Here is a 27,586-nt window from a genome sequence, read left to right as displayed (position 1 = left end):
CCGCCCCGCGGCCCGGGCGGGCGGGGAAGCGCCGCGCTCCGCCCGGCCCCGCCAGCCCCGGGGCGCCGCCGCCCGCCCCGCCCCGCCCCGTTCCGTCCCATCCCATCCCGTCCCATCGCGTCCCGTTCCCCGTGCCGGGCCGAGGGGAGCGCGGACGCAGCCATGTCGCACGGGGCTCGAGTGATCCGCACCGGGGTCAGCAGCGCGGGGCCCGCCGCCCCGCCGCCCGTCACCGCCGCCTCCTCCTCGGCGGGCTCGGACGCGGAGCTCATGGACGGCGGCTATTTCCGCTCCTGCGCCGGCATGCTGAAGGTGGCCCAGATGGTAAGGGGCGAGCGGGGCGGGGGCAGCTGCCGGGGCTCCTCCGGGGCCCTCGCAGCCCGCGGGAATCGCGCCCATCCCGGCCGGACGGCTCCCGTGGCGGCGCGGCCGGAGAGCCCGTCGGGCAGCGCCGGGGCCCCTCAGCCCTCGCAGCTCCCAGCAGGACGAAAAACCCGCGTTCCTCTGGCAGAGCGTCTGTCGGCAGCTGCCTTTGCAGCTCTTCTGACCCCTCGGACGTGTGCGAGCCCAAAGTAGTAGCAGTGTTAACTTTTTACCATTGTCAGCGATAGCACCGGGATGCGATGGCACATCGTGCGGTGCAGCACCTCATTCCGTAGTGTGGGTAAGCTTTTAGGGGACAGCGGGGCCGAGTGGCAGTGCCCGCAGCGATCTGGTAGAGGGGGGCATCGCAGCTGAGGCTGCGGCTCCAGCTGGCTCCGTGCCCTGTCTGTCAGAGACCTCCAGCAGTGACCCAGTGGCACGGGGAGGGATGTGGGAGATGTGTGGCTGAAATTCAAAAGCAGTCGATGATGGAACGCTGCCAGGATTTGAGCTGATGCCTTAAGTCAGTGCATGAAATTCAGCTCCGTGCAGATGTGGAAAAGATTAACAGATGGATAAGCTCTTTCTCATTTTTATGGCCCATAATTATCTGTGGGGTGATTTGTCAGCTTAATTACAGTAGTGGCAGTGATAATGCCCAGGAAAGAGCATGAAAGACATCATGTACAGATACCTCCACACGTACGTTTTCATCCTGCAAGAAGTTGTGCCTTGAGAGTGTTTTATTCTGGAGTTGTTGCCTTCATCTTTTGTAAGCTCCCAATGCCTTCTTTCCCCAAGCCTGTATTTGTCCAGTCATTTTTTTAAAGCTGTGTAGATTATTAGCACCCAGATTTCTAAACTGACATTCGAAGTTAAGATTCATCACGTTCTAAGTCACTGAGTACTAATACCAAATCCTCAGGTTTCTCTTTAAAGGCTGCCCAGCTTCTTCCATTTGTTACTAGCTGTCAGCTGCTCTTAGAAATGACCCTCGCTCAGTAGCAGGAGATGGAGTTGGCCATGACTGGTCATGCCTGCCTCTACCTGCTGAGCATCTGCCCTGCACTCGTGAGGCCTTGGAGCTGTCTCTCACTATGAATTCTGTGCAGTAGGAACACAAAGAGTTGTCTGCTGCCTTCTTCTGGCTTGGGTTCTTCCCAAACCACTGAGTGGGTCTGGGGAATCTTTTCGGGAGACAAGTGAGCATGTGTCTACATTGCAACTGAACCTGTAGCCCTAAAACAGTGAACTTGTGGTCTGCTGATAAGTTGAAAGTCTGTTTGCTTTCACCACTGTGGAAAGAAGAGTTCCTTTTATGGACTAGAAATAACTCATCCTCTCTGCCCTCCGTGCTGCTCTGGTGTCTCTACAGCTCTGAGGTGTGACTCCTAAAGCTGCCACAGCGTGGGTATTGGTGCTGTAATGTCAGTTTCTGGTGTGAGTATTAAGTGCGTGCATTCTTTACATGCTTTACATATTTTCATGTGCTGGATGTAAATCTATCTAATTTTATGTAATGCTTCACATACTTTGCATAAAGTCATATTTTATCAACACTGTTCAATCTAAAATTCATCAAAATTTAAGCAAGTGGCTTTCTGTGGTGAATTTAACAGAAGTTAAAATAATCTAAATTATTTTTTCTTTGCACTCTTTCAGCTTCACCTTCTTATGTTTTTGTGCTTTTCATCTTGCCTGTAACATTGAGTTACCTCAGGTATTCAAGGTACTTTGGGCAAATGAACTTCTTGCAATATCACATATCACAATAGCACCTTCTCAAGTAATTCCGTAAGAAAACCAAATGTTTGTCCTGTAGCCTGTAGAAATAACCATGATACATTAGTGCTAGATATACTCCTGCACTCAATAAAATGGGGAAAGCTAAATATTTTTGCAATTCTCTTTTATCTCTTCTCAGGCAGTATTTATACCCACAGCTCCATTTGTATGAGCATTCAGTTCTCCTAGTACGAAATGTTGGCAGTAACTTTTTCTGGTAAAGATTTCTTCATGCTAAATCTGTAAGCATTCCTGCGCTAGTGTAGGTGTGGCTGGTGGCTGTAGTCTTACTGAGAACCCTTATGCTGGCAAAGGGGAAAGGTAAGGTCATTTGGGTTAGATATATATCACATTAAATTGTGTGCTGGGCCTCTGAGTGGTTGTGGTTGTGAAGAGGAAATGTTACAAGTTTGGAAATGTTACAAGTTTCATTTTCTCTTCCTTCCTCAGTCCCCTTTACCAAGAAGTAGAGGATGTTATAGAGAGCAGGAAAGAAACATTTCATCATTTACTGTAATGTTAAGGGCTCTTTGCTGTGCTTGCAAGCTAAAAAACCCCAATGATTGTATGTGTATGTGAGTGACATTAATCTAATATATGAAACAACATGCTATGGAAGTCATAGGAAGAAAATAGAAGATAATGTTACAGCTGTTCTGCTGTAAGACAGAAGGACTAAAACTCAGGATTATTGAAGAGATTGTGCAGCCTGAATTGTTGCTAATTTTGAGTGTCACCAATGCTTTCTCTTGAAATTCTGGGTGCTGCGGTGTCTGGCATAGAATGAAATTAAGAAGAAAAAAGTGTATCTTGCCTGTAAGCCTACACAAGTTCTTTTACTTTTTTTGCTAAAGAATATCTTTAACCTTGCAGATTGATTATAGCTTCGAAGACAGTGTATTTTATGTGCTGACTTCATGGCCTGGGGAATAGTCTATAAATATGTTGAAAATAAAATGGAGGAGAAAACACAGTTATGCAGACTTGTGTATTTTGTGTGGCAGTAAGACAATTTGAAAGCTGCTTTTCCATGTGTGACTGTTACTAACCTTAGTTGGGGCTCTTTTCAAAATCCAGTCTGAACCGACATTCTGATTTTAACAGGAAATTGAAAAGTATTTCAACATCTAACTTGCTCCAGCTTGTTTAACTTGATTTTGCTTTTTCTTTCCTTTCCTTCTCTTTTTGCTTTGGTATTTGCTGTTGTGCCAGGACCTCTCAGGGACGAGCGCAGGATCCCGCTGTGGCCACCTTGGCTCTGTAGCAGCAGTGTACTGAGCAGGTGTGTGAGTGAGTGTGTATCGGTGTGCACAATGCACTTAGACCAGAGAAACTGACTTGAATGACTCGAATTTTTGCCAGCTTGCCAAAATTGACACAGGTGGCACTCTCCAGCATCCTGCATGAGCTGTGCTGGTTTGGTTGAGGCACGTTTGCTTTGTGTTTGTTTCTTTTTCTTGGAAAAGAAATTCACAAAAGCAAGTGGTGCTTGGAATTATTTGAGAGCTACTCAGTCTTTTAACTTGATCTTCAGACTGAAACATCTTTCTGTCCAAGGAGGTGATTGAAGTAAAACATCTAATTCTGTGCTACTGCTGGCTTGTTTTATTATAAGCCTTTGTAGGAACCTCTGTTGCTTAGCCTGGCAAGTTCTCAGTAGATGGGTTCTTGGGAGTTTTTTGAGGCATCCTGTGCCATTAGGGTCAGTGGTATGACTGTGCATTTGTGTTGTCACCAGGGTGGCTCGAGTGCCAGCGCTGATAGATTGAAACAAGTCTGGTTCCACTGAATTTGTCCTGGAGCCTCATGTGCTTTGTATGTTTTTACAGCTGAAGTCTGGAGGATGCCACAGACGCTGTACTGGACAAGGTCCTGCTTCCAGCACACCCATGTTAGACAGGGGGGCCCGTGTGGGGGTCCCCCTCTCTCAGGCACGTGGTGGGAGTGATTGTGTCACCTGTGCAAAGTGTCTGCTGCAGAGCTTTGCAGGAGTGTGACCATGCAGGCTGGAGAGAGAAAAGAGCTGAGAGCTCACATGTAGGAGAGCCCTCATGGCACAGCACATCCTTGTGTAGGTCTTTCAGGCTTCTCAAACTGTTGTTGGACCACTCCTTTTCCCTGGGAGGTGCACAGTGACCCATGGCCCCTTTGCCTCTCTTTCACCTCCCCCAGGTTGGGCCAAGCTAACTCTGCTCACAGTTCAGACTGAAGGCCATTGTTCCCATAATGACACCACTGTTACTGCTACCGCTGTGTCAGAGCAAGCACAGCCTCAGAACACGGGGTGCTTTAAGCTAAATCCAGTGCTGATTCTGTCAGCTCAATATGAGCCATCAGTTTCACAAGACAGAAAACACGAAAATCAAAATTACCTTCTCAAGGCTGAAGAAAAGATTTACAAGCAATTGTAATGTGAAAAAAGGATAAATTCAATAAAAGCTGACTTAACAATGTCATTTTAACGTGTTAAAAATGCTAAAGCAATAGCTAAAGCCTTTCTGCAGAGTATCTATTTAATTTCCAAAGTATGCCTTGACAAAAGCAATGACATGCTTGACAAGTGAATGGCCAACAAGACAGTCTGTAATTCTGAGCAACTTTGAAGTGTGCTGAAACCTCTGTGGGTTGTTTGTATACTAGCATATAGTTGCATAATAGTATTCCTGAGAATATTCTTTCATCTAACACTGAAGGCTGGAGAATGCTGGTAGTTAGGTTGCTGTAGCCAAGTTCCATATCTGAATGTGTTTCCAAATGTACTGGAGAGCTATATTCAGAAGAATTTAAAATATGAAAAGCAAGCAAAATCTGTTAGTGCAAGAAAACCAATCCTGATTAAAATCATTGATGCAAGAAAAAGAAATTCTCAAAAGCAAGTGATGCTTGGAATTATTTGAGAGCTACTCAGTCTTTTAACTTGATCTTGAGACTGAGACATCTTTCTGTCCAAGGAGGTGATTGAAGTAAAACATCTAATTCTGTGCAGCAGTGTGTCAGTGACATGATTTTGCCTTTAATAAATCTCTTCTGTTTTGCCTTTATTCTAATAAATCTCTTCTGTTCAGTCAGAAGAGAGGCATTCTGGTGATATGCAGAGGGGCTGAAATTGTAAACCTGTCTGTGAGTCCTGTATAGATTGTGCTTTCTGGGGGGATTGTGGAAAATCACCCCAAAAATGTGCAAGATAAACTACTGGCTAAGAAATGAGACACATTTTCTGAGGCCAAGGTCAGAGCTGTTGTAGCTGCTCATTATTTTTGTTGTTCTGCTGGAAACTGCAGTAAAAGGACCTTGCTGGGCATGATGAACACAGAGAAATAAAAAAATTATCTGAGTCTTAGATGGCTCCAAAGTAAGCTGGAGACTCTAGTAAGGAATGTCCAAGCTTAGTAATTAAGCCCAGTAGGACTGGGAGGTCCTGTTATTTCCCCTCTGAGGACACAAAGCTGGCTGCCTCAGCCAGTGGTGTTTTTAACATGCTGCTGCTCTGTGTGGCCATTTTTTCTCTCCAGGTGTTTGTGTAAGAGCTGGAAGCAAACACAGTGTTCTCTGCATGCTAACCAAGGAGTGCTTGCTGGGAGGCTGACACGCTTTCATTTGACGATGTGAGATTCCACAAGCAGCACCATTTAAAGGAATTTTCCCCTCCTGTCTTGTCTCCATGCAGCTGTTCTCAGCTGCAGCGATGTAGGTGTCCACCAGGTTACCCAGTTCTAATGGAGCTTTACTTCAGCTCTCTGGTTTTCTTTTTCCATAAGCGTTTTTAGGGAACAGTGCAGCCATAGAGGCTGCTGTGGGCAAGAACAAGTGTCTGGCACGGAAGGGCAGGAAATGCATAAGCTTGAAGTGGTTCCATGTGTTTCAAACCACAAGCTGAGAATGTAGTCCTTTTGCTTTTTCTCTTGGGCAGGGGAAGGTTTTGTACCATCTGTTTTAATTTCTATCTCCGTCTTTCAGGAAAAAAAAAAAAGAAACTTGTAATTTTTCTGATGTCAAAACTGCTCTAGAAGGCTAAAAAAATCAAGTCCAGGACATTTATAGTCGTTATTAAACACTAGGATATCTCTGCTCTGAATGTGTCAGTGGATGTTTTTATTTTTTACTTATTAAAAGAGGCTGTCTAAAAGCTCAAAGTTGGAGCCATCTTTCATTGCTTATTTGATGCATCCGTTTGGATTTGTTGCAATACGTTCATTAGCAGTTTCTGTGCATGTAGAGGTGATTCTTTCTGTAGAGGTGATTGAACAGGGGTCAACAAATAACATTTTCTGAAATAATAAGAAAAGGGAAATGAAGCATAGGAGCTTACCACATCACCTGAGATGTGTTTAGTATGCCTGAAAGAGCAGAGTAAAGTATTGGCAGTCGTTTCTTAGCACGTTTTTTTTATGGGAAGTTAAATTTTAAGGTGGTGCTTAAAAATCTTAGGTCACATGGTGTCTGTGGATAATAAGATGTGGTGAAAAATGTGGATTCTTACTGCTCTGCAACTTCCTTTTAAGATGTGCAAAAGCAGTGTGTTCCCTGTCCTCACTTTGTTTGGATTTGGTGTCCCTTTGGACGTCCTCCTCTCCTGCCTCCCAGTGGATCCCTTGTTTGCAGTTTGGTCTCCATCTGCTCAGAGCCCGTCCATGACAAAGGGCACCTTGCCAAGCATCCTTAACTGGGCTCCAGGACTGCAGGGGCTGGGACAATTTGTTGTGTCTCACTGGGATGCAGTAGAAGCCGTCAGTGAGAGAAGCACACCTGACCCTGAGGCTCTGGTACCTGCTCTGCATTAGTGGGGTATTGCTCCCCAAAGGCAGACAGTGTTTCCTTCTATGAGTAAGTGTTTCCTCCACTGCCCTCCCTGGGGAGTCCCTCTGAGGTGCTCACTCAGTCCTGAGTGAGCTGTGCCCTTTGTGCTGTTGTCATATCGTATGTGCTGTGGCTTTGTCCTCCTATTTTGTGGTCATATGTAAAGTATACAGCAGCCAGAAATTGCTATTTTCTGTACACAGAGCTCAGACTCTGAAGTTGCTGTGATTTCCCTTCACCCACCTGTAAGTTTCCTCTCCTTTGTGTAACTGAGATTCCTAAAGGGGTCATTGTGGCTGAAACAACTGCCTGGCCTGTGATGATGGTCATTTGATGAATGTAATGGCAAGGACAGATGTGCCTGACTGGTCAAGGCTGGGTGTCTGCAGCTTTCAAAGCCAAAACAAACCTGGCTGCTGTTCCTGCAACGATAGCAGCAGCTGCAATGCTTAGGGCTTCCTTTTCTGCTCGCAGCTTCCCTTAAGGAAAATGGAAGTGTGTGATGATGACAAAATTGAGAAGCTGCTTCAGGGGGAATTTTCTTACAGTATTTTTGGCAGTTTGTTGTTTTGTTTCTGTTTTTTAGGAGTACCACTAATGGGTTCAAGACACAAGTGCTGACAGCTGGGCAAAAAGTATGCTGTTAATGTGAGATGGCCATCAGCAGCTGCAGAACTGCAGACTGACTTGGCCTATTTTCCTTGAGTCTGTAATCATGCTCTGCAAGAGCTCTTTTCTTAGTTTGGGAAAAGCACAGTCCCCACTTGCTGCCTCTCACCTGCTGGCTTGTTGAGCCTTTTGGCAATTGCTTGAGTATCCAACTTCCTAGCAGACACAGGAGCGCTGTCCCAGCCTGTTGGAGAGGCCTGTCAGTCTCCAGGCGCTCACTGAAAGCTGCCAGCTGCAGCAGTGCCACGGGGGAATCTCATCAATTCTCATTTTTCCCCCTCTCTCGTTGTCCTTCACTTCTCTGGCACCTTGCTAAGCATCGAGTATTCACGCTTGGAGAAGATTGTTCTGTGCAGTGCAAAGACCCACCCTGGTCCGGCAGCCAGGCTGTGATGATGCCAGTTCATCTTGATGTTTTCAGGAACTCTCACCTGTGTTTTCCTGATGAAAATCATGATGTGCCAGCACAGCCCTCCTCTTACTCAAGGAGACCTCGCTCAAGGCTTGTTTCCACGGCTTAGCAAAGCCCTTGCTGGAGATGATGGATGACAACTCTGTAACTGCTGTCTGTGGTGTCTGTGGCTGCCAGATGTCAGTGTGGTGATCTCTGAGGCAGGGAGAGATATGGCAGGTGTCAACTGAAGATCTGAATCAGTCAAGCACTGAATGCCTCAGACAGTGAGAAGGGGCTGTGTTGTGAGCAGCATCTCTAAGGGGGGATGATGAGCAGATTGCTCGCTGAGGGTTGGCAGGCAGAGGCATGAGACATCGCTGAGCCCTTCACATGGCATCCCTTGATCTCAGCAACAACTTCCAGCAAGATGAGATTGCTGTTTGTTTTTCCATGCATCTAATTTGATAGCTTAACTAGAATGATTGTTGCCCTGGGGTACTGGTTTTTGTGTTGTGTGTTCCTATCTTAGTTTTAACTGGCTCTGTGCTGCTAGATACATGTTGGATATCCAGAACGTGGTGGAAACTTTGCTGCCTGTAAATGTACACAATGTACCCTGGGCTTCTAGCAGCCAGCCAGTCTGAATCAGGCTTGGTTGGGCAGCCAGCGTGGGCTCCCTCTCTGTAGGTGGTATTGCCATGCACAATTGGTGGATCCATTTCCAGACAGCCATGGAATTTGCCTACAAGAGCTCTATAGCTCACAAGTATGGAATGAGCTCTTTCTGTATTGTACATCACTGGCAATATGGGACTTCACTTCTGGGGCTTTTTAATAGGCAAGCAGTACAAACAAGCCAAACAACATATCTGAGAGAGGTTCAGAGGGGTGGTCTCAGAGGTGCCTGGCTCCTGCAAGCAGTTTATCTTCCCATCCAGCTAGAAGGAGGAATGGCAGCTGAGGTGGGCAGTCTCCTGCAGTCCTTCTCCACTTACACAAACCTGCTCACACTGTGGACTGTCTTCTCCTGTCCTGTCTGACTTTCAGGTTTGCCAGATGGACAGAACAGCTGATGGGGCTCCCCAGGGGGATCTAGATGTTAGAAGTGCTTGACTTGCAGAAGACAGAAGCATCAATCACAGCTTGCTGTGCAATTCTTGAATCTGGAGAGATCTGGTTATACTAATTCCCCTCATTTTTGTCTGCTCTCACCAGATACTCCTGTGTCTCCTAGGGGTGTCTGGAGATTCAAGTCTCCTACAATGTTTTTTACTTCCTGTAGTCTTTTGAGATGATTTAGAGATTCTCCCTACTGTACCAGATAGATGGTCTTCTACAGTGAGGTGAGCCACAGCAGGAGCCACGTGCTTATATGGTTTTTTGCAGCAATAGTAGAGTTGCCTGCACAGAGAATGTATTCCTTCTTAATAAATAAACAAGTTACAAAGTATAGGGTTCTCCTGGCTTTGTCCACAGTAATATTTCCAGTTGTAGCAGGTGGCACTTCTTTGAAAGTTAGAGGGAAAGCAGCTAAGTTTCCCAGAGCTGGAACTTTGCTAGGGCATTTGCTGTATTAAAGTTTCTGTTCCTATCCTTTGCAGACATGCTAGCAGTCAGCTGTGCCATTAATAGTGCTTTGCAGTGCATTTTAAGTGCTTGGGGAATTGTTTGTAACTTGCATTGTGACACTTGTGCAATGTTACTCAGTTGCTGCAATACTTTGAGGGTCATGTCTGCAGCTTTTACGTAGACTGGGAAAACTTACTGATCGTGCTTCCACAGTTGTAATGTTTTAAATTTAAGTTGATTTTTAAACAAATTGGAGAGAAGAAGAAATAAAATTATGAGGTCGTTGTGGGCAACAAGCTTTTCTTTTTTTTCACTAATTCACTGCCTGATGGGAATATAGCAAACTGTTTGCCATGTAGCTATGAAGTCCTCAGCTTTCAGTAAATAACATGCAGGGTTGTGTGGTGCCTTTCAGTGCGTGCAGGCGGCTGTGGGATTGAGGCAGGGAGCTAGTTCAGCTGGCAGGGGTGGGATTGAAGTCCTGCATGCCCTGTGATCAGACTTAATTGCAGCTTGTCATTACAAAGAATTGCCTTTTTAATCATCATGGCTAACACCCTGCATCAAGGGCTCTTTAATAATGTCCTTCATATGCTGGCTCTGGGATTACCCCACATCCTTTTCTGCCACTGAGGCCTGGGCCTGAGCAGATAGATAACTTCTTATTAATAGATATGGAACACCACTTGCTTGTACTTAGGATTGTCCTCTTATCTGTGTTGTAGAGGGTCTGAATAAGATTATTTTGCCTTTTCTCACCCTCCCACCATTTTTATCTTCAATAAATAGCCTGTGGATGGTGGTGCACAAGAGAAGTAACTTATCAGAGGCCAGGCAGCCTCCTTATTTTAGCAAAGCAGCCAGACAAGAAGGAAATCTGCCCAGACGCAGGGGCTGAGAGATGATTGTGCAACCAAAGACTCACTGCTTCACAGAACTATGCACTTGCAGGCAGCTGATTTCATCTGCCATTAATGAAGTTTCAAATGGACTGTGCCTTTTATCTTATTTTTCTAGTAGGGGCTTACAGCTCACATTTCCAGCACTGCCCTGGAAGAAGACAGCAGCAGTCAACATCGCTGCTTAAATTGGCTGAACCAGTCTTGCCTGAGCTGCAGTTGTAACCTTGGTCTGTGCTTTGCTCATCTTTCTGATTTGGGAAGCTGTTAAAAAATTATTTTACTCCATCCAGAAGTATGTACTTAATAATATGTGGGTGTTGCTTCACTGTGTTGAGGTGTAACATTTGGAAATGTCCAGCTGTAATCAGTGACATTTCTCCAGGGCACAGTTATCCTGATTGGCTCTCTTAGGGATGGAAAATTCCAGTTACTATCTTGGCTGGTGTCACAAGCTGGAAACTTTGACTTTTTTCCTTCAAATACAAAAAGCATTTAGCTCTTATATTAAAAAAAAAACCAAAACTCTGTGATGAAACTGCATGAGTCAGTGCTGTCCCTTGCTCCAAATTTGCAGACACAGTTTCTGTGCAATTGCTTGCATTAAAACTTGGGTAAATTTTAAGGTAGTGGAAATGAAACAGGTTTTATCACTTTTATTAATAGGTCCTCCTCTTTTCAGATTTAGGAGGAGAGACATTAAAGCAGTGCAAAGGTTCATCAGTCCTCCAGGAAGTACAAAGGATGAAAAAAAAAAGCATTTTCAGGTAGTACCAATAGGAAACTGGTGAGCCAGAGCTGCTGCCTACAGTGTTTGTGCAGGTGTAGCACTATGCTGAATCCTGTCCCCTGACACTCTTCCCCTGAATGGTGCTAATTTTTGGTTAGCCAATTTCAATATGTGCCCTGTTGCAAGAAAGTGGGCAGGATAGTTAGGAAACATTAAAAGAGGGATTTGGGGTGCATTGTCATGTATAGAGGGGGATTTGGATGGGAAAGAATGAGATACAAAAGGAGAAGAAATAGGGAGTGTAATGGAGGGAAAGAAGAGGAAAGGGGAATACGAAGCAGAAAAAAAAAAACACCAGAGACAAAAAATTGTCTCTTCTTATGGGATGATATAGTAGAGGGGAAAAGTCAAGGAAAAAATGCTCTGAGAAACACGAGGATGTGGTTATACATTGCATGGCAAAGTAATTAAATTAAAAGATAGCACAGAGCTGGGTGGATTATACATGAGAATGTGTATGTCCTGGTATTATGGTAAAACTTTGAGATAAGAGTTATAGTGTTCCTCTGTAACTGGGCACCTTGAGGCAATTTTGCTTCTTATTAATGTTATCTTTCCTCCTGCAGTTAGGTTGGCATTTCACATTTTATTTCCTTATAGAGAAAGAAAATTATTATCCAGAGCCTAAAGTTACATGGTCAGATAGCAGTTTCAGCCTGGCAATTCAGTCCATCATCTTGGGATTTGTAAAAACCATAGTCCGTGTCTTTCTGCAGTGAAGTTTTTTAATATTGTTCTTTGAACTACCACAGCAGCTAGAAATCCAGATAAGGGGTAGGCCACATGCAGTGAGTTAACCCCAGCCAGCAGCCAAACACCCAGCCAGCCTCTCACTCACTGCCCTCCCCTGCAGGATGGGGAGAAGATAGAAGGAAAGCAGACAGACCCATGGATCCAGATAATGGCAGTTCTATAAGGAAAGCAAAAGCTGCACGCACACACAAAGCTGTAAATTCTTCCATTACTCCCTTCAAGGCCAGGCTGGATAGGTGGTCTAGTTGAAGGTGCCTCTGCCCATGGCAGGAGGCTGGGAATAGATGGTCTTTCAGGTCCCTTCTAACCCAAAACATCCTGTGGGTCTGTGATTCTGTACATAATGCTTGCTTGGGAAGAGAAATGCCGTAACCTAAAGTATTCCCCCTGAAACCTGCTTGTCTTGAGCTTTTATCGCTGAACACAACATCATATGGGCTGGAAAATCCCATTGCTCACTGGAGCCAGCTGGCACTGCCAATGTCTTGCCCACTTGTGAGCGTGCTTTGGGATGAGGGGAGGGAGAGGGGAGGCAGGGAGCCTTGTTGCTGCGTGAGCCCAGTTCAGCAGGAAGCACTGACAGGTTATCAGCACGTTTTAACCCCAGAAGCCCAGCCCCTGTGAGCTGCTGTGAAGGCAGCTGGTGACACCCACACCAGGACATCACCACTGTGCAGGGGCTTGCACAGCCACGGAGGGAAAGGGCAGGGTAGTGAAAGAGCTGCTGCACAGGGGTGACTGAGAGTGTGCAGTGCTGAACAGTCAGGGGTGGCCAAGAGGATGAGCAGTAAAGTAGTCCTGGCATTAAAGATTAGAAAACTGTTTATTTGCAATGTCTTGTGCACGGCGTGCTCTCTGAATCACTGCTCACAGTTGGTTATTAGTAAATAAGGGACAGACAGGAAGTAAATACTGATTTCCATTTTACAGTGAGCTAGGACTCCCATTTTTGTTTATCTTGTGTACTGAGCTAGCAGCTCAAAGCGACCCTCAGATAACGAACCTTTTCCTCCTCTTCCTTGTTGTGTCGCTTCCTCCTTGGATGATTTTCACTCCTGCTTGTCTGTTACATCTGTGATCTATTGATTGTCCATTTGGGCTTTTTGGAGAGGGGAGCAGGGAGGAAAAGGATATGGGTATTTTGGCATGGCTTTGGGGGGTTTCGTCTTGTCTTTTTTTGGTTTTTTTCTTGTTGGGGTATTTTTAGTGAGCATCTATTTTCATTTGCTCTGTAAAGGAAAACAGTCATCTTCCTGTAGACTTTTATTAGCAGTCATCAAAATTTTCACCTTTAATTTATATGTCTCAAGTGTTTTGAAGGTGCAAAACTTTAGCTCAATGCTGGTGAAGTCTTTATTAGTCCTCATGTTGTGACTGAAGAAGCTGAAGTGGTGAAACACATGATTTACTGAAGCTCAGACAGGAACAGGGCTACAAAACTGGGGTCAGGATTCAGGAGTCAGTGACTTACAATTTCTCCCTTGTTGTGTCACTGTTTGCCTGTGGAAATGGGGCTCTCATCCTCAGAACGTTAGGCTTTCCTTTAAGAGTAGGTTCTTGTCAGTATTGGAGATCATGTGGGATTTATGTTTGTGCAGGTAGCTGTGTCTGTGGAAAATTTAGTTCTCTCCAAATGTTACAGAGGAATTAGGTATTGGCAATAAAGCCAGAGCTTTATTTATGACATCCATTATAGCAGGACAGTAGAAAAAGATCATACAAAGCACTTTCACGGATTGATCCCTGGGTTATAAAATTGTTCTTTGGTCAGAAAAGCTACAATCTTCTACCACATGAGCAGAAAATGCTTTGTGGTGCCAGCTGGCTTGTAGGTACATGTAGAGCAAAACAAGTCCTTTCCCTTGCTACCCTCAGGGCACTAGTGAAGAAAATTGTGTGTGTAATCTCTGGGCTGGTGGGCATGTACTCCTGCCTGCCCCTTCCTTGGAGCAGCTGGTTCTCTGTTCAGTTCTTGGAGCTTTCTGGCTTGGCCTGAGCTTCTCCCTCTGTGCTGGTGCGCTCCAGCACCGAGTGTTGGTGCAGGAGAGCCCAGCCCATCAGTCCTGGGGGCAGGCAGCTCCTGGCAGTGTTACTGGTGGCCTCTGTGAGCAGTGACAGGACTGGGAGCCACAAGAGGACCCAGGCAGCAGAGAGGCTGAGGGTTGTGGGGCTGGCTTGCTCTGGGTCTCAGCATCGTGCCCAGCCCGCTCCCATGTGGACACCGTGTTTGGAGCCAAGCTTTCCCTGTGACCTAATTGCAGGACTGCAGCCACCCAAGAGTGAGCATGGGGAGTTAGAGGTGGAATTCAAATCATCTAAAATCAGGGGAACAACAGCATCTGGACCTAATGCCATGGGGCTTTTCTCCAGTATGCATTTGCCTTAGGAGTAATTGGAAGTTGGATCTTCCTTCTACATATAATTTCTTCTTCTACATATAATTTCTTCTTCATGTGAAGGTATGATTCCTCTCCTTTCATTAAGAAATGAATTTCATTAAGTGTTGAATTTTCCTGCAGTGGAAGATTCATTTCCTTGAAGTCTCGATACACATTTTCTTTGTTTTTTACTGAGTGTAGTAATGACCAGTGGACTCCAGATACTCATTCTTTGCCAGGGACAAGAAAAAACAAGGAGGAAACCAGCTGATTTTTAAAAAGAAGCAGCATTTCCAGCACTTCCAGAGGCATTTTCTAGCACAGGGGAGGAGAATGTATCCCTCTTGTCCAGTCTTTCCCTATCTTCTCTAGCCTGAGAGATACAAAAGGAAAGTGTGCCATTCTGAAGAGATTGATGTAATATCTATGGGTAGGAAGGAACATCCAGGGAATTACAGGTTTGTCAGCTTCCCCTCAGTCCCTTGGGAGATGGTGAAGAAAATCCTCTTAGAAAGCATTTCCAAACACATGAAGGGCAAGAAGGTGATCAGGAGTAGTCAACATGGATTTACAAAGGGGACATGATGCCTGACCAGCCTTGCTGCTTTTTGTAATGAGGTGACCAGCTTGGTGGACAGGAGAACAGTGATGGATGTGGTTTACCTTGATCTTGGTAAGGTTCTAGTCTCCCATAACATCCTCACAGACAGGCTGACAGGGTATGAATTAAATAAGTGGGCAGTGAGGTGGATTTAAAACTGAACAACTCAGCCCAGAGATTGTAATCAGTGGTACAGGGTCCAGTTGGAGGCCAGTCACTAGTGGTGTACCTCAGGGGTCCATACTGGGACCGGCACTGTTCCACATCTTCATTAATGACCTGGATGATGATGCAGAGTGCACTCCTGAAAAGTTTGTAGGTGATGAAAAACCTGGGAGGAGTGGCTGATGAGCCAGGGGGTTGTGTGCTGCCATAGAGAGAGATATCTTGGCAGTCTGGACACAGAGGAGTCTCATCAAGTTCCCCACAGAGAAATGCCAAGTCCTGTATCTGGAGATATTTTCAGTAAGCCCCTGCACCAGTACAGGCTGGAGGTTGGAAAGCAGTTCTCCAGAGAAGACCTTGTGATCTTGGGGGATAACATGATGACCATGAGCCAACCATGTGCTTTTGTAGTGATGGTGGCCAGCAGCTTCCTGGGCTGCTTTAGGAAGAAGACCACATCAGGAAAGAAAGAATTGTGTTTCATTATTTTGGTAGATCTGAGTTAATTTCCAATCAGAATGGGGGGTAAGCTTGGGAGGGTATGTCAGTGCCATTCAGGAGGCAGATTGTGAGGGTGTGGTTACCTCATCTTCAGCTCCAAGTAGGGAAGAGAATGCAGGTTCTGTAAAAGTCGTGCAGGCTCTGTTATGTCTTTCGTGTCTGCTAAGTGCTGACTGCCTTTAGCTCACATTGCCTTGACTGCAAGATAGTTCCTGATCTATACCAGTGTCCCTAAACATGCTTCATGACTAATTTCAAATATCTGGTCCAAAGGAGAGTCAAGAAGTAGGTTCATTTAAGCTGATTGACTTCTATGAAACAGAGTAAATGTGGAACTTTATTTAAATCCAGAAATCCCTCCTCGGGGTTGATTAATGCATATGGTCTTTATTTTGTTCTCAGAAACCAGAAAGCACTTAAATAATAGTAACCTGCAATGTGTCCCTCACCCCTTTTGTAATGCAGGTCTGGAGCCCAGGTGTATATTGTGAATTACACCAAATCTTCTCATGAGACTGCCCATCACTTGACCTGTACTGGTGGTCACACTGGCTTGCTGGCTGTGGGTTACATCTGTCATGACCTGTGAAGTGCTATATTGAAATGGAAATAGCTGTGCCCTGGATTTTTTTTTTTTTTGTGCCTCCAGTTTTTATTTTCAGGGTGTATAAACCTGCTCCCCTGAGCACAGATGCATAAAGAACACTCATAACATTTGATCACTTCAGTGCTTTGCCATTCATTTCTCTCTCCCTGTGCCACCGACTGACTTCTGAGATAGATGTTCAACTGTATCCCAGACAGTTGCATATTTATCACTTTATCACTCAGTTCTCTGGAAACCAGAATCCCAGGAGGAAAAAATGTACAGTCATCACCTGGTATATCATGATAAACCATTATCTGGTGAAGAAACTTCAATATTTGTCCGTTTCAAAGAACAAGTGATGTTGTGTGTCTCTCTTACTTGTGTTTGTTAGCATTCTTTTCTTAGCAGGTGAGTTTTAAACTCTGACTGTATCTGCAGGCAAGGTAGTGTGGCACATGGGCTACAGCTTTATATAAAGTTGTTGAGAGGTCCCCTTTGCACCTGTCCTGTGCAACAGAATCACATGCCTATGAACCGAGGACGCTCTTTAGAAATCTCATGTTGCAAGATTTATGCTAAGAAAGTAAATCTTTGAAAGAAATATCTCTTGCCAAGCAGTGGTTTCTTCCTGTCTGTGTGCTGAGGCACACCTAAGTTCAAAGGAGGGAGAATCTTTACTAATTGGATTTGGAGTTGTTTTAGTCATGAAGAACTGTTGAAATGGAAAGCATGTTTGTTCACATCCATGGTTCTACCCTGTCAGGAGTTGAGCAGATTCTTCATTGGTGCCATGAATCTTCTTATTTCTGAGGATTGTGACACCTCAGATGTACTTTCTGTCCTTGGATGACTCAGATTCTTCTTTATGCTTCTCAATTTCTTTATACCTTTTAACTGAAAAGATAAATGCTGCTATGCTTCCATGAAATTGAAAGAACTGGGTCTAGCCTAAACTAGGGGGTTTTTCCAGTGCTTTTTATTATTTGGATGGTGGTTGTACTTCAAGAGTCCAGTCCTCCTCCTTATCCTTTGTACACTGTAAAAAAACCTGCTAAAGTTAATTGTTCATGCATTAAATGAGCCAGTGGGCAGATTTAATATTTCTGTGAATTGACATTTCCTTCTTGATTTTTACAGTGTAATTTAAACTGGGAGCTGATTATTGTGAAGACACGAAAATAGGGAAAATTTCTTCTAGCCTTTGGTGGTTAGAGAATGTTGTCCTCATCCCACCTTTATCCCAGAGCAAGGCTCAGTGCTTGCTGTGACTTGTTGTTGAATCTTCCTATAAAATAAAATTTCATTAAGTTTAGTTTTAAATTATGGAAATAATAGCTGTGTCTTGCATCACTTAGAGTGTGCTCCTAGCTTATAGGGTAAATTATCTCCTTCTGATTGTTCAGGTTAAGTTATTTTCATTATTATTTAAGTTATTCTTATTCAGTGGCCAAGTCAGATGACTCTGCTTAACTGACATTAAGATTCAGAGAGCAGGGCTCACTTACAGGGCTAAAATCAGCTCCTTGGACTGCCAGAGTGGTGACTTTTTCTCTGAAGCCACTGTTTTGAGGTGGCTCACTGTCAAGACATTGATGTGGATGGAGTTTGGTGAAGGTGGCAGTTCCTTGTGAAGTTGGTACATACAGACCTTTTGGTTGTCCTTGTACATGTGTGTATTTAGCCTGTCCACTCAGAACTGAGCAGGTGAAACCTGGCTAACACTTAGGGAGAATTTAAGCTATGTTGTTTGGGCGTTGGCACCGGGGTTCTTTCTCTTTTAATTTTAAGGAAATTATTCTGATAATGAATGCAGTTGGTTAGGAGTTTGGAAGATGAGTGTGCAGGAAAGGATGGTGCAGTCTTGAAGTGCTGGCTTCCTCAGATAGTTTTTAATGTCTAGGAGAAACACTTAAAATGTGAATCATTACAGCTTCTGGCTGACTTTGGATGAACTAAAAATTACAGTGGCTGAAAGCATGCATTGATCGAGTCTGTAATAAAAAAATATTTTAGTATATTCTTGGTAGATTTATTTTGATCACCCTGCTTAGCCAGGCTGGTGGAAGCAGCAAGATTAGTAAAATAAACAAGTAGCTTTAGATTAAAGAAAAAAAGGAAATAGCTTTTGTCCTTAGCAAGCCTACAGCTGAAAGAAGTTGTCCAGTAATGCTTTTTAATTTTATGTGGCAGTGTAAACTTATAAAAGTTTTGGGGGTGAGGTGAATTAAATCAGTTCCTCCAAATGTTTATATTATTTATTCTGATACTGCCTTACAGTCTATTAATACTTCTGCTCTGTAGTTGGCAGAAAAGGAAGAGTAAAACTGTTAGCTCAGGTCCCCTGATGTGCATGTGAGAGATATCACTAAATGAAAGTGCAAGACGTGTTCGTGGACACCTCCCTTTTCACAGCTTTCAGTGGACTTCTGAAAGTCTCTGGGCTTCAGATGCTTCAGTCACTGGTGCAACTCCAGGCATCCAGTTCCATTTCTCTATTTGAGACCTCTTCTGTTGTACATAGAGACATCTTCAAGTTGAGTTATTCAGGTTGAAACTCCTGCTTTCCTTCTGGCCATTGCCCCTTTCACCAGGGGGTTGCTTCAGCTCATTTATCAGCTAATTATAAAACTTTATTATCATGCTGGTTACTTTGTCCTGCTTTTAGTTGGGACCATGCTATTTACATTAGATATTTGTCTTTTGTTTCTAAGTGTCATTTTGTCGTGCTTAAAATCATCTCCACCACCCTCCTAAGGCTGCAGTGAACACCTTGAATGTGCCTTTTGTCTTCCAGATCTCACTGCTGATTGGATTCATCAGCGTAAATAACTCTCCATGGACAGACTACAGTGCCTACAGCTTCTTTCAGATTGTCACCATGTGCGACCTGGTCATGATTCTGTTCTTCTACATCATGCACATTTTCAGAGTCTACAGGAAGCTGACTTGTGTTAGCTGGCCGCTGGCGGTAAACCTGGGCTCCTCTCCTCTCCTGGGGGCTGGTGGGACTTTCTCAGTCCACTCCCTTGTGCTGTCTCACTCCAGACAGGCTGTCTTTCACTCAGTTCTCTTTTGCCTTGTATGCAAATCCTTTTGTTGCTTGCATTCAGCTCAGCAGATTTTAACTGTAAGATTTTCAGCTGACTTGGATTTGATTCTGCCCTCCTTTACACAGACATAAATCTGGATTTACTGTATGGAAGGCAATGATTTTATTAAGAGACAATTGAAAGGAAGCAACTGATCATCAAGCCTTCAGCAGATGGGTCCTAGCTCAGGTCATTTATAGCAGCTCAGGGATTGCTAAAGTACCAAATCAAAGCATTGGAATTCGTGTACTACATCCTGTCCCAAAATAAAGCCTGTGAGTGCTATTTAAATCTAATGTGCCTCTTTTGGGTATGGTTTTAGATAACTTAAACAACAGCAAAAAATAGTAGCCTCGGCCTGATTGCTATAGCCTGGCCATTCCTGGGATATCCTGCAGGATGTTCCTGCCTCATTCCCACATTTCCCATACACATCCATCTCTCATATCCTAGCAGAGAACCCACAGACAGCACCAAAAATGTAAGACCTGAACTTCCTCAGTAACTCTGCTCAGGTCAGCTAACAGAAGAGTTCTGCACCTAGTGTGGGATGGATTTTAACAACTTCTTAGAAACATGCCTCCCTTACATATGTTAGTTCCCCTGAAGAAGGGCCAAAGGAGTGGGGAAAGCCAACTGGAGAGGAATTTTTAAACCCCAGAAGTGGTTGGGTGGTGGTTAATGGAAGCTATGTAAGTAATTTACTGATCTAAGATAACAGTTTGTCCATCCATCCACTTATAACCAGAGAGAAAAATTTATTTTTCTTTTTAGCTGAAGAATATGGTTAGACTTTTTTTTTTTCAAATGTGTGCCGCCACTATCTGTTTCTAAAGGTACTTATTTATCTAGAGATAGTACAGATGCAGGGATTGAAATAAAGGAATGAAGTAAGCTAATAAATGACAGTTTTGCAGAGCAGCATTTAATGTGTGCATTGCTGTAACAGGACTATGCTATTTTTGCCTCTGCATGGGCTGCTTCTGGGTTTTTTTTTGTTGTGTGTTTAATTATTCCTCAACATTCCAGAGTTTAAGGCGCTGAAGTTTGTGGCTGCTCAGCTTCAGAAAGCTTTACAGGATGTGATGCTTGAACATTGCTGCTCTGTTACAAAACAAACAACCTCATTTTCAGTCACATTTAAGTATCTTTAGAACAGAAGAGGAAGACGTGAGAGAGTCTGGAAGATGTGAGAGAGTCTGGAAAACTACAGCTAGCATTTGGATGAGTTTCCTGGCAGGATCTTTACATTGCAATCAGGGGTGTGATTTGCAGCCAGTAAAGCTGAAGTGGTTCAAGAGGTTTTTCATTGCTGACACCTTTTAAAGCTTGGAAGTATTTCTCCAGAGGGGCACTCTTCCGGGGTTGGTTCTCCACTTAATGTGGCCTTTGATGACTCTGCTGCAGCTTTGCCCATCCCTTGGATTCCTCTAAAGTAGTAGCCTGTGTACACTGCTTTATTTGATGTCTCTGAGGAGGCAGTGGCATGTCCCATTTGCTGCTGCGTCATGGGCTAGTCAGAGAAGCCTCCTTATGCATAGAATTGATTCTGGCAAATGCACGGGTTGAGATTTTGATTACCCGAAACAAGTTTACAAATTAGGAAAGTAGCTTGTGGTCTCAGAGCCTACTTTACAGGAAAAATCCTCCCCAGCTGTTTTTAACACCTGAGCAGAGTGAAACTGGTATGGTAGACTGTTCATCTTCTGGGCTTTCCTTGGAAAGTTTCCTTTTGGGACTACATTCTATCTTCTGGTTTGAGACAGAATCTCTCCTCTCCTCACCTTTGTATTTGCTTGGCTCATGCTGGTAGTGCAATGCAGATAAAGGAAGCAGATATCCACCTGCCCCACCCCACCCCACTATGCACAAGAAACAACCCATGTTCAGTGTCCAAACACCTCTGCTGGTTGTCATAAGCTTTGTGGAGATTCAAAATCTAAATCCACAGACACCCTGTGCTTGTGACAAGGTAAAATTGACTCCTGGACTGATACTTATCATATCAGAGAAGAATTTAAATGTGGTGCCTTGATCCTCTCTCAGAAAACCCCATGGCATCATGTTTTACTGCAGCTGTGCTTTTTGAGCCTTCCCTCCCTTCCCTCCCTTCCCTCTGGTTTCCAGTCTCAGTTGATGTAAGTTTTTTGTAAATGCAGCAGTAGATCCAGTGCCTGCTTCCTAAGGTTATCAGCAGTAGGAGCATTTGGTTTCCCACTTATGCCATTTCCTTAAAGCTCCTTCCTTCCTCCAGAGCCATCTCTTTAGGCAAGGTGCATACTTGATGCACTGAAATGTACTGTGCTGAATTGAAAGGATTGCATCCATACCCAGTTAGTAAATCCTATTCCAGTAACATTAGTAGACCCAAACTGTTCTTTTTTGAACAGAAACTGAGGTTTGGTATAAAATCCACTCACAAGGGGAGTTGCTGGGTTTTGGATTTTGGTTTTTTGCTTTGTTTTGCTTTGCTTTTTCTTATTTCCTTTTTGATTATGTTTTGTCCTCTGGGTTTGAGGGTTTGAGTGATCCCTGCCAACTTACTTTCTTTCTGAGACATATCAAAATGCTTTGCAGATAAATTTCCCTTCTGCTGTGCTTGTCTTTTCAGGAGTTTCTTCATTACTTAATTGGTACAATTCTGCTTCTCATTGGATCGATTGTAGCAGCATCCAAGAGTTACAATATAACTGGACTTGTGGCTGGAGCGGTAAGACTGTGTTTATTAGGCTTGACACTTTTAAAATTGCAATATATATTAAATAGGCCATTGGAAATCTATCACTTGTACCTCTGTTTTCTTACAGACTTGCCTGAGGTGTGTCTTGGTTGGGTGATCAACCTTCTAGCTCATTTCAGTGAATGTTCTGTTACACAGTGCCAACAAAAATATTTTGTTGTCAGATGCTAGACTCACCACTAAAGCTGGTATTTGTCCTGCCAGAGCATTAAAACCAAAGGCTTCTGCTTTAACTCACAGGAACTAATGTGTTTTGGTGGAGAACTAAGACAATTAACTTTTGACAAAAGACTGTTGTAGCAGCTGAAAATTACCTAAAGGATTTCATTCCACTTTTCAGCTTTCAACGCTTCCTGCTCCTGAGCAGAGCCCTGTTCAAGATAATTTCTCCTGAGCTAAAACCCACTGAGGCGCTGAGCTGACTTCTGGCAGGTGCTCTCTGCTTCTCTTGGCTGGAAGGCTTTACAGAGAGAGGCATGACTTCCAAGTGTGGGTGACAGTATTTTCACAGCAGCAGGACCTGAAATACAACTCCTCCAGAATAAAGAATTACTTTCAGAAACTTAGTCCTGACCGTGCAAACAGACCAGGAGACCTACCTGACTTGTTTATTTGGCAGACAGCGGGGAAAGACTTGTTTGAATGGGGCAGTAAAAGAGCAGTAATCAGAGGTGCTAAACAGTCTTTTCTTTGTTGCAGAATCCTAGTGAGAAGTTTAGAACTTGACACTCCATGCTGCTGTCCAGCTTTTTCTCCCTCCTTGTGCATGACTCTCAGTCTATCTTTCAGTTTTGACGAGACATAAGCTGCTATTATACTACAGAAACTTCTGGGTTTTTTAGTCTTTTGTCAGAATGGAGTAAGAAACCCCACTACTTTTTGGGTCTGTTAATCCCGTGAAATGTGTAGCTGAATATACAAAAGTGTCCATACATGCATGGAATATGTGTCATCTAATGCTCCATAAGTGTTTGTGGTTTGTTTGTTTTCTCATCCAGACTTTCGGGTTCCTGGCTACAATACTTTGTGTTATAAGCATGTGGTCATCCTACAAGGTTTCGTGCATCACACAGTCAACAAGTAAGTATCGTGCTTAGTAACTGCCAGAATGCTTCCCAAAATGAATATTTATATTGTCTGGCACAGGGCTGTGTCTACCTGGAAGAATCTATTAATGCCCTGGTTGCTGTGACTCAGAATTACTCAAAAAAGCAATAATTCCAAATTTTCTGTCATCGCAAACATTGTCACAGCTACTGACAGCTGTTAACAAATAGCTACAAGAGCAAAATAACTTGCTTCTAGCAAGTAGTGAACATAGCAATGCTTTCTTTTCTCCCTTCCCCACCCCTTACCAAAAGGTTTCCAGGGTGTTGCTTAATAAATTGGGTGAATTTGTTTGTGGCAGCACAAGTGACACTGTCTTCCTTTTCAAAGATGCATCTGTGTGACTCCATCACGTGTGCAAGACGTCTGCCTTACAAAACAGGATACCAAAGAGGAGGGTCCGCTACTGAGGAGAGAGACATGGGTATTTTGTTACTAGCCTGGACAAGCTGGTAGCTTTGGAAGATCTACTTGAATTCCTATGCAAAACAATGTTGTGAACCAAAGTTTTTTTGCTCCCCCCACCCAAAGAAGTTTATAATGGAGAATCTGCTTGTTTCAGAGAAGGACAGCTTCTAACTCTCAAGCTGGGCTGTGGCATTTCCAGCTATTTGCAATGAGTGTTATTTAAAACTCATTTGGACAGTCATTTGGTTCTCCTTTCAGAGGGATGGAAAAATTCCTTCTGATTTCCTCCATCTGTTTACACAAGGGAAATCCTGCAAATTCCTACCTGATTCTTAACTTCCAAGGATTATATGTTTAACAAATGAACAGTTACGAACTAATTTGTGCCTGGATAAGCTGATCCAAGCCTTTGTTACCTCTTTCTATTAGAACTGTGGACTTATTCTAACATGAGCTCAGCCAGCATCAAAAATTATGAACTGCAACTTGAAAACATCATTGCAAGCACTTCCTCCTAATCCCAACAGTACACAACGAAATCAGGGATTTTCTCCATGAATTTTTAGCAAAGATTATTCTTTTAAAATTCCCTTGCCAAATACAGGAAAATACACACCCAAGAACATACATTTAATATTTTATGGGGTCTTTTTTCTCCTTTCCATAGTAAGACCACTTCTTTAGAAAATTTCTATGCATTTGCTATAAATTATTTGCTTTGTAATCTAACAGTGTTTATGGAAAGCCCATTGTGAATGGAGCAATGTGCTTCTTTCTCTCTCTTACGTGTGGTATTGTCACTTCCTCTGCCTCAGCTGGAATCTGTGCTCCTGGGGACTCTGCCCAGAGCCTGGCCAGACAGAACAGTTCCGTTTTGTCCAACCTGGTATCATAATGAAATTCTCATAACTTCAGTGCTGAGACAATGCCTTCTTGGCACCTTTGTCTTTCCTTTTGCAATCCATCTCTGGTGGCCTGGGAGTTCTCTGCAGGAAAAAAGGAAGCATGGGCCTCTCTTCCTCTTTGGTGCTTCTCCTATCATGTCTAGCTGTGAAGTAGAACTTGGTTTATTCTGTCAGGATAACTGCATGATGGTGCAGCAGAAGTTGGGTTTATACAGTTTACCAGGGATAGTCTGAAGAAAAAAGCATTTTCTGGCCTCCTATATATTTTTCTATTCGTCTGAAATTCTGCATCAATAATGCTAAGTAATTTAATGGTTGTCTCAGGAAATTCCTTTTGTGCCTCATGGCAGGTCAACATATATTGCTATTTGTTGGCACCTTTTTTTTTTCATCCTAATATATGTATCTTTACTTAGAATTTATTTTTAATTCTGACAACAGAAAATTGGCCAGCTGCTAAAATGTCAAAAATTTTGAGTAAGTAAATGAAAATAGATAATTTGAAGAGGTAAGCATCCCCCTCCTTATGGTGCAGAGTTTCTGTGATTGTTTTTGCTATTCCTTTTCAAAAGTATCGTGTTTAGAGCAACACAGAGCAGGAAACAATTTGAAAGAACAAAATTCTGTTTTTAATGGATGAAGGTACATACATTCACTCCAAGATAAAGTGCTTCAATATTAATACAGAGGATTATTCAAATAAACCATATAACAGGCAGGTATATTATTACTAATTTCATATTGGCTATTATTTTTCTACAATGTTCAACTTCTGCCCCCTACCTTCAGATGATGTGTTTTATGTTTAGCCAGGAATGAGCCATTTTTTTCTTTTTGACAACCAGAACTGAGCATAGCTCAAAGGCTCTCTGGCTAGAGAGAACAAACATTCTTCTCAGCTGGGAATCCATTGTCAGCAGTGTCAGTGATAGCTCAGCCTTCCTTGTGCTGCCAGCACAGGACCAGCCAGATGACCTTATGTGACAAGAGTCTTCATTCTGGGCACTTTGAGTGAAAATACCTGCAGAAGAAGGTACACACACACATATGTGTGTGTGTGTGTCTAATTTTTTTGCAACAGGGGTGCTTGATCACCAGTCCTCCTTCCAAGATTGACTTATCAGTTTTTGGAAAGCAGCACTCGGGCTTTAATTTGGACAGATGTTTAAGGATACAACCTCTCCTGTTCCCCTAGAAGAAAAAGGCTGTGTTATTTCTCCTTCACCTCCTGATTGACAGTAGGAACCTTCCCACATGAAGCTTTAAGCCCACCTGGCAGTCCTGTGGCAAGCAGTGTCCTGCTGCAGACAGTGTGAACGCAGCTGAGACCTCAGCACCGTGGTGGCAGTGGGGAGAAGCACCTGCTAAGGACTGGGGCTGGAGCCTGAGCTTGCTCTGCAGAAAAGGCTGTTTCCACTTTCTCCTGGAACCATGCCTCCTCTCCTGGCACTATAGTAGCTTTTTTTTTCTGCCTCTCACATCACTCTTGTCAGTTGTCACCATATGGAGGGAAAAAAAGTCAAGGGGAATTTCATGCAGTCTAACAACCAAAGAATTTCTGAACTGTGTTCTGTGATCACCCAAAGAATATGTTTTGCTGTAAGTGCACGTTCAAGAGATGTAAGTTACCAGTTCCCTTTGGTTTTTGTGCCTACTGACAGGGCTAAAATATTCCTGCAGCTTTGGCTGTTGTGAGAGTGCGGGGTCCATAGACCCACCAGATGCTCCTAATCAGGATGCTCTCAGGCTGGAAGACTGACATCTCTGCTGCCAAAGTTTCCTTGCTTTCCCCAAATCCTCCTTGTGAAGCATGTCTACCAAGAAAAGCACAGATTTTCTGTTATCACCAGCTCCACCGGGGGTTGTTGAATGACAGCTCCGTCTGGCAGGGAATTCAACACCCCTCTGCTGTACCTCTGCCAGCAAAAGTGTTTTAAGTCTCCTTCAGTGTCAACCTGGTTCTGAAAGCTCCATCTGTCTGCAACTTTGTCAAATATGGGATTCCAGCTGTTTTAGAAATAAACTCTGTTAGCTATCTGGGTGATGTGGAGAATCAGACTGTTGTCCTGGTCATTTTTTTCCTTCCTCTACCGCAGCAGTGGATTTCTCTCGGGAGTATCAGAATACATCCTGTAACTGGAGGAAAATAGGTAAGAGCCGCAGAAAAACCTGCTGTTGTGTTTGGATGTGCTCCAACTATCCCACCCAAAAGTTGTCCATCCTCTTCAGCTCCTAGATGAGTGTAGTTTATCCTCTGAGCTAACAAAGAGTTTGAGATTCAGTTTTTACTCAAAAATTAAAGTGTAAATGTTGGGAGAAGAAAATTGGTAGTACAAACTTTCATACTGTGGAAAAACCAAAACCTCATGTTTGAGCTCTGGGGACTTGAGATAAGCTAGAAAGTGAATGGTGCTTTTGTCAGGTAGAAACCGGGAAAATGAGAAGGGGAAATGAAACTTTTATAAAAGAGGAAGAGTGGCTTTGAGAAGCTTGAGGACCACAGTGCTGGATGAAGACACTGCAGGTTATGTGACCTGCATAAGTTGCACAGTTTTTCTGAGAATTGGTTGCATTGTTTGGAAATAGTTCACTGTGTGGGGTTTAAAGGGGGTAGCAGGACACCAGGATAATGATAACTTGTAAGGAAGTGTATGTGTGCTGGTGGGGTGTCGCATGATGCTCCATGGAAGAAGACTAGGAACTTTCTAGGACAAAAAGGAGCAGGAGAGAAGGATCAGGTGCAAACTCCATAGAAAGCTTATGGGGAGGAACTAATGTGAGTGTCTTGTGCACTAACAGAGGTGGTGGCAGATATTAACAGTCTCTGTGCTGGTTATTAAAGGGCAGATCTGCCTGGAGTGACAGAGGAGTCTCTTTACTTGCCTGCTCTTTATACCCTGTGTCTGGGATTTTCCTGTTCTGCTAAAGCTGTGGGGGGATGCACGAGACCTGACCACAGGCTGTGGAACATGGCATCAAGTTGCCATATGCTCTGCCCTGTTTAACTCACAATTGCTGTGGGCTCCACTGTGCTTAGAGACAGCATGGAGCCACATGGTGCTGCTGAGGCTGTGTGCTCACCAG

The 27,586-nt window shown here is 43.8% G+C and overlaps 1 protein-coding gene across 1 annotated transcript; it reads left to right on the top strand.

Annotated features, from left to right (window-relative positions):
- Positions 1-100: 100 nt before the first annotated feature.
- On the top strand, positions 101-27,327 carry CMTM7 (CKLF like MARVEL transmembrane domain containing 7). The gene is made up of 5 exons (XM_084201909.1): positions 101-324; positions 19,048-19,221; positions 21,954-22,052; positions 23,081-23,162; positions 23,520-27,327. Exons 1-5 carry the CDS (start codon positions 163-165, stop codon positions 23,531-23,533), a joined length of 531 nt encoding a protein of 176 aa, XP_084058035.1. The 5' UTR covers positions 101-162; the 3' UTR covers positions 23,534-27,327.
- The last annotated feature ends 259 nt before the right edge of the window (positions 27,328-27,586 follow it).

Source organism: Fringilla coelebs, assembly GCF_963513975.1.
Source record: "Fringilla coelebs genome assembly, chromosome: 1".
NCBI lineage: Eukaryota > Metazoa > Chordata > Aves > Passeriformes > Fringillidae > Fringilla > Fringilla coelebs.
The sequence above is the reverse complement of the archived record's forward strand: the minus strand, read 5'-3'. Positions and strand labels throughout refer to the sequence as shown.

Coding starts and splice junctions, on each gene's coding strand:
- CMTM7 (XM_084201909.1), top strand. CDS start 163: ATGTCGCACGGGGCTCGAGTGATCCGCACCGGGGTCAGCAGCGCGGGG. Junction 325..19,047: donor TGCTGAAGGTGGCCCAGATG/GTAAGGGGCGAG, acceptor TTTGTCTTCCAG/ATCTCACTGCTGATTGGATT. Junction 22,053..23,080: donor CTGGACTTGTGGCTGGAGCG/GTAAGACTGTGT, acceptor TTTCTCATCCAG/ACTTTCGGGTTCCTGGCTAC.